This window comes from Mirounga angustirostris, unplaced genomic scaffold, assembly GCF_029215605.1.
Source record: "Mirounga angustirostris isolate CCGP_5_RB_7025 unplaced genomic scaffold, mMirAng1.0.hap1 SCAF_9, whole genome shotgun sequence".
Classification (NCBI taxonomy): Eukaryota; Metazoa; Chordata; class Mammalia; order Carnivora; family Phocidae; genus Mirounga; species Mirounga angustirostris.
This window is the reverse complement of record NW_026991717.1, coordinates 120200193-120212824: the sequence shown is the minus strand read 5'-3', so window position 1 is coordinate 120212824 and position 12632 is coordinate 120200193. Positions and strand designations below refer to the sequence as shown.

Below are 12632 nucleotides of genomic sequence, written 5' to 3'. Positions count from 1 at the left end.
GTGGGCTCAGAGCTCTGCCAAAATTAACATTGTAACCAAACAGGCAATATTCTTAACAGAGGAGGAGTGGCACATGTAGTTTGCTCTTAATATACAGATTTCAACAGCCCTGAAGATAAAAGTATTCTGAGATTCGAAATACTTGCATGTTTATTTAGCACTTAGGACAAGCCAGGATTCTCAACTTACTATGAACTGAGCACACACCTGAGAAGCTCTAGACACCTGGCCACAGAGTTGACATTTCTCTCTACTCCACCTGAAAAGAGGAAGGGGGAAAATATCCATGTTGCCCAAATCAAAGAAGCCCACACCTAAACTGAGTAAGTATTTAAGTGTTAAAAGGGAAAACACTCTTCAGGGTAAGCTGGTGGTGACTTCCCAATGTGACACGTTGTCACTGCTGGGAGAGGGAAGTCACAGGATTTTATTGGGAAACATCAAACCCAAATCAATTCAGGGCAAGTTCCAGAGGCCAGAGAAGGGATCAGAGCAAGGTCCTGCACAGAAGCTCAGCCATGCTGTCGCTGACCCACAGAACAGAGACAGGGAGGGAATCTGGGCTCCAGATATGGCTCCACCCAGGCCAACCAGAAGGCACAGGCCCGCGCAGTCAGTCCATAAAGACATACCTCGGGCCAAGGGCACAGGACAAGAAGACACCAGAGTGGTTATTGTACAATAAAGAATCTGTCTGGTCTTTGTCCCCAGCTCCTGGGACATAACTGTAGCTCCTCAGAATTTCTCAGCAACAGGAGTGTTCCTGTTTTTCAGGGTGTACCCCTCAGATCACACCTGAGTTTTTACTTGAGGACCCAGGATGGGGGTGATATCAGCCCACCTTCTGCAAGGAGGAGAGAGAAGGGCAGGCTGGAGACTGAGTTCAATCATGTGATCAGTGATTCTATCAATCATGTCCATGCAAGGAAATCCCAATAAAAACCCTGAACACTAAAGCTCAGTGAACACACTGATACGCCGAGCGGGTGATGTGTCCTGATGCCACGTGAGAGGACATGGAAGCTTTGCATTCAGGATCCTCCTAGACCTTGCCTCATGTGCCTCTTCATTTGGCTGGTCCTGATCAAACTGTAATCCTAAGTACATTGCTTTCCTGAGTTCTGAGTCCATTTTAGCAAATTACTGAGTCTGGGGTGTGGGAACACCCACATTTAAAGCCAGTTGGTCAGAAGTGCGTGTGTCCTGGTGACCCCCCCAAACCTGCAGCCTGTGTCTGAAGTGAGAACCGTCTTGTGGGAACTACACCCTGAAGCCTGTGGACTCGGCACTAACTCTGACACTTCAGAACTGCATGCAGGCCACAGCGGGCCAGCTCCGCCCTGCCCTGGGCCCCAGCCAGTATGCTGGACTCCCCTGCCTCCACGGAAAACCCAATCCCTTCTGAAATCAGGGTTTTTGAGACTCAATTCGGGCACGTTTGACAGGCCAAAGAGCGAGTGTGATGTAGATCTACAGCACTGGGAATAAAAAATAAAGCATGGGCCCCCACTTAACAGCTGTGTGACTTCAGGAAAATTACTAACCCTCCCTGAGCCTTGATTCCTATCTCTACGGAGATGACCCTTCCCTCTCATGACCTTCCCCCTCACAGAGCTGATGGAACAATTCAATGATGTAACTTTTTTACAAAGAGCCCAGCATGGTTTCTCCCCGAGAAAGGCACTCAAAAATCATCAGCTAACTTCCCTCCTACTTTTAAGTTGCCCTATACCCCCAAACTCTCCCAGATTCTTTACTCTCCCTGGTTAACTGTCCTGGGTGCTGGGCCCACTGGCAACATGCTGATGTTTTAGATCCCAGGACAGCAGGAAGCCGACCATTAAACTAAAAGTGAAAAGCGAGTAACCTTTACCTTGAACATTTATATTTACTTCTGTGGCTATAAAAGACACCATAAAATATAATATGCAGCATGCATCCTCATGATTAATAACAGATCTTGCAAATTATTCTCTCAGGTCCCTGGGTGCATCCAACTGGTGACTAAGAACAATTAATTCTTTCAGGAAATAAAGGGATTGCAAATAATCTCTGGTCAGTGGAAAATCTGCTTGTTGTATTATGAATAAAGAGAAGAAGAGACTCAAATTTAGCAGTTTCCTGCCCCTGTGAATGGGGTGAAGTAAGATCAGAGAGACTCAAATACAATGACCGTCCATGAGCACAGGAATAGTAGGACCTGCCAATGGACCTGGAGTTACAGCAGGAGTTCGGGGAGGTCCCAGAAACAGGAGCAGATGACTGAGTGGGGGCAGGGCAACTCTGGCAGGTGGGCAAGAGATGGAAACATGGAGTCCAGATAGGTGACAGGGAGGTTTCAGAGTGGAACCCTAGCCACAGTGGCTGAGGCTTACACTACAGTCTCCAGGACGGGCATCAAATGACGAACCAAAGGGCTAAGTCAGGAAGCAATGAGTAGAACAAAGCAGGTGCCCACTCACAGGGAACGTGGTGAGAACGCAGGGAAACCCAAGTCAGAGGCTTCAGCAGAGCCTCTGAGTTCCTGGCCTTGGGCTTCTTAACTCCTCCAACCACAGTCTCAGAGTCTTGGAAAGGAAGAAACACCTACAAGGGGCAGGAAGTGGTCACATAGGGAAAGGCTGGAAGGATGACAGGGGCAAGATGACAAGTAGAACACGGTGGCCCACGGCATCCAGGTCCACTCTTACCTAACAGCCAGTGTGGATTCACTCCCAATCTAGAATAAAAATCCCACAAACAAAGCCCTTCCCTGCGACCCTGAAGGGGTTTTTATTGAAATGCAGTACATAAAACACCAAAGGGGTCACCAGGACAACCGTGAACTCATGCCTCGGATGCCAAGTCACCTTGCTCAGGTGCAACACCTCTGGGAATGACAGGGCAAGGAGAGGGAATCTGCTCCGAGCAACTCAGAAACTGTGCTCTCTTCCAACAAAATCCAACTTCCCACAAGTTAAATGTAGAAATTCATGTAGGAAGTCAGTGGGATTCGTGGTCCATCCTGACAGTAGGAATGATTACCGGAAGTAGGGGGACCTGCAGCTCAATGGCACCCACCAGGGGACATCCAACCCAGTGGCGCCCACCAGGAGTGGGAAACAGACTGTTTATGCCATCTCCCTGGATAAGGAGAGCAACCTCTTGCATAGGACAGCTTGCATAGCCTATGAGACAAGGCCTACAGTGTAGGAGAGGGATTCTAGAGGTGGAGTGTAATGGTGCCATGGACAATGACTGTGGGGCTCCAGGTTACCATGTGACAGAAACAGGGTACCTGGCTGGGGACATGACAAAAGAGTGAGGAGTGGAAAGTCCACTTGCCCACCACAGAGTCACCCTGGAAAGGGAAAGGGGACAGCAAGTCCACTCAGTATGAAGTGGGCAACAGCCGGCGAAGCAGGGCCAAGACCCAGGTGGCCAACCTCAACTCCTTCACACACAGAATGAGTTCATGAAGGTTGATTTGCCATAAGCTGAAGGCCTCTCTGAAAGAGATCTGGGTCCTTCTGAAGAACGAGCAGGTGTTCTTCTTCTTGTGCCTGCAGGAAAGACAAGAAGGAAGGAGAGAACCAGAGAGAAATGGGCAAGAAGGCTCATTATCACTTAGAACAATGGAAGGTCGTGGCTTAGCCTACTCACCATACCCCCGCCCCGGTGGATGACTCCTGGTTACATGATCATGACACTGCCCACCCAGGGACTAGAAGAACTCAACTACTCTACAGGAGCTTTCCAGATAAGTGGGGTAAACAAAAGCAGTTGTTTCATTGGGCATCAAAGGCCTAGTGGACCCACTGGGTAGAACATTCCCATGTTTCCCTTTTTCCATATGTTTAGTAAATACATGCCAATCCTGAACCTCCCAAACTCAAATATAAAAGCTTTCCCAAACTTTCTGAGGCTAAATCACCTGCAAACTAGGTCAGGTGGTCCTGAGAGGCTGAGCCCAGTATGGAGTCAGCCCACAGCTCAATCCCTTCTGCACTAACAAAAGGACAGGATGAAAATCAAGACTTCGTTTCCAGAACGTTCAAAGGAAGAATAAATCATGTTCAGCCCTCTCTGTGTGCAGTCTATTTTGCTATAATCTAATTCAATATCTGATCATGGGTGCATGATGTATTTGCCCAATGCTCCCTTCACCAGACACTTTGCCAGAATGACCCACTCCCTGCATAGGATGGATGGGAATTGACCCCAGTCTTGGGCTCCCCTCTCAGGTGAGAAAATTCAGCCAGAGCATGGCTCTTCCCATGTATCTGCACACTCATGAAGAAGGGCCTAGAACCCTCACTTCTCTAGCAATATCTCCCTGAGGAAGCACCTTCCCTCCCTTCACCAACACTCCAAGGGTACTGAGGCATCTATAAAGATCTGAGATCCCCAGTGAGCCTGCTGGTGACACTCCCGAGTCATGGACACACCTGCAGGGAAAGAACACTGGCCTTGCTGCCTAGCCAATGCTGGGAAGACAGGTCCTGGGACCAGTTAGAGATGGGATGCACATCAGGGTGTCCTGATTTCAAGTCCAGGGGACACTTGGATGGGACTGAGACTCTCAGAAAACATTTCAAAATTTACTGAGGGTAAGAATCACCTGGAAAGCTTAACTAGGAGGGTGATGTCCTAGAACCCACCAGTTTGACAAAGTACAGGTGGCTCTCTGGACCACTCAAACACACCGCCCAGAACCGGGGAATTCGCTGGAGTCATTTCCTGCCCCAAACTCTTCCTCCAGGGAGAGCTGGAGACTGGGGAGCTCAGGCAGGGCCCTGGGGACTGGTGGGAGAAAGTGGAGGCGAACAGTACACCCACCCCCCCCAGCGTGGGGCAGGCCAGAGAGCTGGGAGGGGAGAAGAGGCTGGAGCCCGCACTCACGCAGCCAGCGCTCTGATGCAGCAACGTGACATGCTGAGGAAGGAGCTGGCCCTGGCACGGGTGCCCAGGGCGACCTCAATGCCACGGAGCAGGTCGTTGGTCTTGAAGATGAGCAGCATCTGGCGAGGCACATGGTTGAGGAGCTGGCTGATCTGGGGGAGGTAGCTGGCTGCATTGTTGCGGATCTCTGCGTCCTGAAGCAGCAACAGGGAGACAGACATGGGGAGTTGGTGTGGAGAGTGGGGCCCAGGTGGTAGGTGTCAGGGCAGCTGGTGGCTGAGGGGCTGCAAGGAAGCTCCAGGAGGGAGCTCCTAGCATGGCTGCCTCAGCACCACTAGGAACCTCCCCAGGGGGAAGCTCAACACAAGGGGCTTCGTAGTCCGACAGACGTGGAAGAGACATCTCACCGCAACTTCTGGCCAAGCATTGGACGCAGTACAAGAACACATCAGCAGGGGCCTCTGCCATCCCTGGCTTCCCACAGGTCACCAATACCCATCCTCCAAGCCTGTAAGCCCGTACTGACTGGGGCAGGTAGTCTCCTTCCTCACCAATCCCTAGATGAGGCTGGACTTCGCCAGCCTCTCAGCCCAGGGGTTCACCTGTGTGTTACTCCCCAAGGCTTTTTCCCACTTGCCACCAATTTCAGGCCAGGCTTGGAAGGAGCCCTGGAAGCCGGTACCTTCGGAGTCATGTCCCCCATCCCTTCAGCCAAGCTCAGGCTGGTGCAGTTCATAGATCTGAGTTTCTGACCCCAACCCAACTCCGAAGTCCTGCTCTATATCCTGCCTGCCGCTGCAGCCCACCAGACCTACCCAGAGCCCCTGCTGCCCATACATTCACTGCCCATCACAGTCCTCCCTGCTGAGCCGGTCTCAGCCGGCCCAGCGCTGGAGGTCCCAAAGCCCCAAGAGCAGGAGCCAGGGCTAGCCCTTACCCTACCCTGGTGTCTGCGTGTGAAGTCTGGCCTCCCGCCCTTCCCTGTCCCTGAACTCTGCAGGGCTCTGGGCAAACAACGGCCCCCAGCCAGAGCCCTAAGCACGACAGTACACCTCTGACCTCTTCTCAGTCCCCAGAGAAAATGCTCGTAGGCATGAACTCATTTGATCCTCACGACAACCCTATCAGGCAAGTGCATCACCCCCATTTGAGAGGAGGAAGCCGAGGCACTGAGAAGTTAGGCACCCCGCACAGGGGCCACAGCTCGTAAGTGCTGAGTCAGGATTGGAAGCCCTAAGTCCAGCTCCGAGCCCATGCCCTCACCACCAGGCCCTACCGCCTCTCACCTCCCAGCAGGACTGTGACCCTGGGTAAGTCCTTTCATCTCTTCTAACCCAGTGCCCTCATCTCAAAACTGGAAATGCTCATACCCTCCGTGCCCACATCCCAGCTGGACCAAAAGGGTCAGCAGAGATAAGGAATGGGGAGACGCTTGGTGCTAATCGAAGTCACAAGGAGGGGCCCGGCTGTGCTGCCAAGGCTTCCCCACATGGCTGCCTTCTGTGCACAAGCAGGACTCTCAGCCCTTTCCGGAACATGTGTGTGAGGCTGGTAACTGAGTGGCTGTGAGACTCGAAATGTCCCTCAGGCAGGAGCTATCAGACCGGAACATCTCAAAACGAAGCCAGGCACTGAGGCTGGCTGTCTCCCCACTGCCTCCCCCCACAGCTGTGGGTCATCCTGCCTGAGGGCTAAGGCCAGACCAAGGTCTTGCTCACCACAGGGATTCCCCCTCAGCAAAGTTGGGACTGGCCTGGAGACAGTCCCTCTCAGCTCCTCTGGAGCAAATAAAGGCACCGGCACCCACCCAGACTCCCTCTAGGGGCTATCTCTGCAAGCTTGGACTAGCCCGATGGTGGCTATCTACAGTAGACCCCGTTAGGTGCCTACCCAACAGCCATTCCCCATTCTCCTTTGTCAAAAGAGCAGCATTTTGTTCACTTGACCCCTTGGGGCTGTGCTCTTCAGGGAGGCAGAGCCCCTCCCTAGCCCCAGGGGGGATCTTGATTGATCTCAGCCATTGTCGGCTCTGAGCACAAGGCCTCTGCCAAGTGATTGGCTCAGGCATGGACATGAGACACAATTCTGGCCAATGAGACCAAGGGGGATCTGCTGGGAGACTTCTGGGAAAGGTGTTCCTGTTTTTAAGAAACAATACATGAGAAGAAAAGGCCCCTAATTCCCACCTCTGGACATCAGGGCTTTTTGTCCAAAGTGAGCAACTAGAGTCCATGTCTCCAGAACCTACTTGAATATCCCTCTATTAGATGTGGTCCGAGGACCTTATAAAAAGATGTACAAGACAGGATCCTTGCCTTCCAGGTACTCACCAGCTAGTTGGAAATTCATACAAGTACGCAAAAGGCTACTCTTCGAGAGAGTTTACGGTGCATGCACATGAGTGATACAAGTGTTAAGGGGCCACTTTTGGCAAAGGTGATGAGGAGAGGCTTCCTGGCTGGCCTATGGACCAAACTGTGTCCCTCCCAAATCACTATGTTGCAGGCCTAACCCCAGTGTGCCTCTAAAGGGGTAATCAAAGTTAAGTGACTTCATAAAGGTGGGGCCCTAACCCAACAGGACTGATGTCCTTAGGAGGAGAGGAAGAGACACCGGGAGTGTGTCCACACAGAAGAAAGGCCGTGTGAGGACACAGCAAGAAGGCAGCCATCTGCAAGTCAGGGAGAGAGGCTGCACCAGAAATCAACCTGCCGGTAACTTGATCTTGGACTTCCAGCCTCCAAAACTGTGAGAAAATAGATTTCTGTTGTACAAGCCACCTCGTCATTGGTATTCTATTACAGCAACCCTGGCAGACTAAGACAGCAGCATTTATGCTGGGTCTTTATAAGTGAATAAGAATGCAAAATAAAATTCTAACTCGGTTAATGAAAACACATATCATATACGAAGTACCTACCTACTGTGCACCATACGATCTTGTCCATCCCTGAGGCTTTAAATACCATGTACACACTGAAATCTCCCAAATTTATATCTTTGAGCTCCAAGCTTGACTGCCCATGATGCCTCTATGTGAATGCTCTAACTTCTGCCTCCCAACCCCAAACTAGGTCCTTCCCAAAGTCTTCCCTATATCAGGAAGTAGCTCCCCCTACCCTATAACTTACCCCCAAAAACTGTGTTGCAACTTTGACTCCTCCCTCTGCTTCCTCTCCACACCCAAGTCGACAGAAACGCCTCTCAGTCTTACATCCAAAGTTCACCTTGGCTCTTCTGCTTCCCTCCACCTCCACTGCCTTTAGCATGGTCTGCGCCCCCATCACCTCCCAGCCTCCTGACCAACTGCCCCATTGCTCATCTTGTTCCCTCCAGATACTTAAAATAACAACTCCAGGGGCGCCTGGGTGGCTCAGTCGTTAAGCGTCTGCCTTCAGCTCAGGTCATGATCCCAGGGTCCTGGGATCGAGCCCCGCATCGGGCTCCCTGCTCCGCGGGAGGCCTGTTTCTCCCTCTCCCACTCCCCCTGCTTGTGTTCCTGCTCTCGCTATCTCTCTCTGTCAAATAAATAAATAAAAATCTTTAAAATAAAATAAAATAAAAAACAACTCTGAGCACATTCTTCTCCTGCTTGAAACCTGTCAAAGGCTTTGCTTTGTACTGAGAACTAACCCAAACTTCTTCCCATGGCTTATGAGGCCCTGTGTGAAGCTCCCTGTGCCCAGCACCCCAAATTCTTCTCATTCCAGCACCCACCTCGCCACACTCCAGACCGTGCCAACACTTTCTCTCCCTGCCCTGGCGCATCACATTCCCTCTGCCTGGAATGCTCTCTCCAAGCTCTGCCTGTGCCGCCTTCCTTGTCCTCCAGAATGCTCAGCAAGATCTCTGAGCACCCAATCTACAGCACCCCCATTACTCACCCTGCCTGTTGCCTCCAGTATCTGCAACCTGCAAGTATTCCATTTACCTATTTGCTTACTTGTCTACTGTCTGTCTCCCTCAACCACAGAGCAGATCACACGGAAGGCCTGTCTGCTCATCATTGGATCCCCAGCACCTAGTCTCAGTTCCAGCAAAAACGAATGTTTGTTCGATGAACAAGTTTCAGGAACCATGGGGAGGCACTTTCCACACATTATCAATAAAACAGAAATTATCATCCCTGTTTTACGAGGGAGGGAGGTGGTCTCTCGTTAAAGCCATGCAAGCCTGGGGCTGCTGGCGGTCATCATTGCCACCAAGCTTACTGGAGAATGAGGTCAATTTGCAGGAAAGCAGAGCCAAGAGATGGCAAGAGGTGGCCTCTTTGGTGACATCGTTTAAGATTCCATCCAGCCATTCCTAAAGGCCCTCATCATAAGGCAGCTTCCAGGGGAGGACCATGAGGCTCTGAGAGGGGACGAGAACCACCCAAGGTCTGTCTGGCTGCACAAGTGGGACCTGTCCCTTGTGGTGAGCAGGGACCTCGGCGGAGTCCCTTGTGGTGAGCAGGGACCTCGGCGGAGTCCAAGCCGGTCCTCGGCGGAGTCCAAGCTGGCTATGGGCAAGTCTGCACAGGTCTGGCCAACTGACGGACTGGGAAGACAGAAGCCAATTCCATGAGAGAATGAGGAGTCTGGGAAGGAGGTGGCTAGGAGTACAAGGAGGAGGGGCTGCTAGGACCAGTCTCAGCCCAGGCTCCATGGGATTCTCATCTAGATCCAATGGAGAAATGAACAACAAAGAGAGACCCAAAAAAGCAGTTTTAACAGCCACACACTCAGGGAGGACAATGGGACCTGTGTGTGCTCAGACCTGCCTCAGTGCTGCATGAGGAATTGAGGTGCCCCCCCCCCACCCGTAGGGAGGCATATAGGAAGCTTGCAAGGGGCACAAGTGGAACCAGACTTACTGATGAAACAGTCCCTGGGGATTCCCGAAAGTCCTGGAGGAGAACTTGGTGGAAGCCTGAAATCTTGCGTGAGTGGGTTGGAGCAAAAGGCACAGCAGTGTGGATTACACAGTTACCGTGAGCAGGTTGATGAGGCCAGGAGAGACACAGTGAGACACTGTTCTCTCTCCCTCCTTGCCTCCAGGGATGCTTCTCCCCCAGGAGATCGCCAATGCTGCCCATGGAGATCATGGAGAGGTTTCCCCAATGGTCTCCTGCTCCTCCTCTCAGGTTCCTGATCTCACCTCCCAAAATCTTGGCCTCCTTTGAAAGGCTCAGTGACATTGAGTCCATTAGTTTAAGGGCACAGCCCACTAGCCCAGAACCCCAGACCCTGGGCTGGAAGGGGTCCAAAGGCCACCCGTGGCCCCACCCCCCACATTTAGGAGAAGGCAAGGCCAGGAGGGGACCACCTACCTCTGTGGCAGTGACCGAAGCTTGGCCAATGCCCTTGTTGACCGAGTCCCAAGACCGGGCGGTCAGCATGCAGGCAAACAAGGGGTAGAGCTCCCCGGCTCCCAGGCGCTGGCTGTACTTCTTCACCTTCTCCATGTCAGTCCAGATCAGCGACTGCCAGAGGTGGCAGTAATCCAGGCGGAACTCGTCTGTGAGCACCTGGGGTGGGGGACCATGTGGCAGGACCTGAGCCTCCTTTCCCCACGGAAGACCTAGCCCCTGGCTGGTGGACACTGCGAAGGGGGACTGATGAAGACTGGAGCTCCTGTGCATCATCCGCCTCTCCCCCAAAGTTCAGCCATCCCCAAGGGTCCAACGTGAAAGCTACCATCTGGCCAGCCTTGGTCCTGAGTGGTGGAGGTCACTAATTGCCCACCAAAATCACATTCCCTGCCTCCCTCCTAGTTAGATGCAGCCCTCTGCCTGAGCTCTGACTGATGCAATGTGGCAGAAGCTCCATGTCCAGCTCCTGAAAACCTTCCCATGCATGCTCCTCCAAGCCCTCACCCCCATTGCTGGAGGATGAGGAGACCACCCCCAGGGAAACCTGGAGGGCAGAGCCTCGGTCAGGCCCTGCCTTCAAACACCTCCACCTCCCCGCGACAGGTACGTGAACGAGCAATTAGACATCTGTTGTGTCTGGGCCATCATGCATGTGGGGTTGTGTGACAGCAGCTAGCCTACCTTAAACTAATGTACCCAATGTCACTGAGCCTTTCAAAGGAGGCCAAGGTTTTGGGAGGTGAGATCAGGACCCTGAGAGGAGGAGCAGGAGACCATTGGGGAAACCTCTCCAGAACCCTCTGCCATGGACTCAAGATAGACCCTGGATTCTGGCATTGGCAGTGAACTTTGCAACTTCCAAGCAGAAGCTCCTGGCTCATCTGAACCAGATGAGTCTCAAGTTCCAGAGGACAGAGGCTGGGCCCATCCAGCCCCTATCAGCTTTGGGTCCCCTTTCTCACTGCATATTACCTCCTCCCTGGGGCTGAGTGGCCCCCTTCCCCTGAAGTCCCTGCTCAGCGAGGGGCAGCTTACTTCCCAGTGGGCTGACCTGGGCTTCCCGGGGAAGTACAGTGTTCACAGCTGACAAAGCACCTGCACAGACCCAGGCACATCCCCATCTACTCCCCACAGCAGCCCGTGAAGGAGGTGTTACCAACCTCATTTGACTGGAGAGAGCTCGTATGATGGGACTTGCACAAAATGACGGCTCCAGGGGCAGGGCAGGGCCTCTCCATCCACCCTGGCTATCTGCTTCCCACGTGTGAGGCCGATCGGGGAGTGCAGTGAGCTCTGATCCCAGGCAGGCCCAGAGCCCCTGGGCTGGCTGGGTGGGAACAGCCTCTCCTACCTGGTAGAGCCCGTGGTCCAGCAGGACGATCTCCGCCTTCCCTGTGTCTGGGCGCTTCCGCACCAGCACGTTGCCGGGGTGCGGGTCACAGTGCACGAAGCCATTGACAAAGATCATCTCGCTGTACATCTTGCCCAGGTGGCACGAGATCTGAAAGAGAAGAGATGTGGGTGGGAGTTATGCCACCTTAACACCTGTCTTGGAGACTTCGACTCTGGCCCCTGAATCCAGTCACTTTCAAGAGGCAGGCCAGAGGCACTGGGTGGGCTTGGGCAGTCATAGTAGGAGTGATGGCCTGGGATCATACAGTTCTTGAGTTTAAGACAGAAGTTCAGTTCTAACCCTGTTCTCCTCAACTTCAGCGGCATGTAGAATCACCTAGAACTCAGAAGTGTCAGAGGTGGGCCCCAGACATCAGCATCTGTTGTCAAGTTCCCAAGGTGATCGTAGTACACAGCAAGGTAGAACCACTGCTTCTAGCATTTCCGAAGGCTGTAACTACCACCCCAACCCCTGACCTCCACTCTTTCCCGATCCTTCTCTTCCCTATTCTCTCAATCTCTTCATTTTCTCCCCAAAGCTGAAGATGGGCTGGAAAGCTGGGTTGGGAGTGGGGTCATCCCAACTTCCCCTTCTCCCAAGAGCAAAGCTGGATGGCTGTGGGTGAGGGATATGTGACCCTGGCACCCCCTAGGGCTGTCCCACCAGCTCCAAGACAGTCCCAGGAGGACCCAGAGTCACAAGCCCTGCTCCCCTCTCTCTCAGGCCCCTTTCCCTTCGCACCTCCCCACCAGAGCCCAGTGTTAATCTGATTTATGAGGTCTGCACAGAAGAAATGACACTGGAGAGGCCATTTAAATCATCCTGTCACTGCTGCCCTCCCTGCCGAGGCGGTCTCCTTATCTCTACTCCCTTTTAATTAAAGCTAAAAGCCTCTTCCCAACTAGGGAACAGCTGCTGAATAGTGCCAGACCTGGGCCCACAGATGGTCTGCCAATGGGTTTCCAGAGGACAAAGAGATGCTCAATTCACAAAGCTGATCCCCAG

General features: G+C 52.8%; 1 protein-coding gene across 12 annotated transcripts in view; it reads right to left on the bottom strand.

Annotated features, from left to right (window-relative positions):
* ADCK1 (aarF domain containing kinase 1) overlaps positions 1 to 12632 on the bottom strand; it is a 144767-nt gene that overhangs the window by 27680 nt on the left and 104455 nt on the right. For 8 of the 12 annotated variants that reach the window (XR_010405286.1, XM_064571422.1, XM_064571423.1 and 5 more), the window contains 5 exons: positions 11586 to 11735; positions 10193 to 10390; positions 4882 to 5075; positions 3426 to 3542; positions 208 to 259 (listed from right to left, as the gene is read on the bottom strand). Coding sequence is in view for 11 of the 12 variants with exons in the window: in XM_064571422.1 (XP_064427492.1) it covers positions 208 to 259; positions 3426 to 3542; positions 4882 to 5075; positions 10193 to 10390; positions 11586 to 11735 (711 nt within the window). In the remaining variant the exon portion in view is untranslated. The other 4 variants (XM_054513822.2, XM_054513823.2, XM_045901326.3 and 1 more) reach the window with 2 other exon arrangements.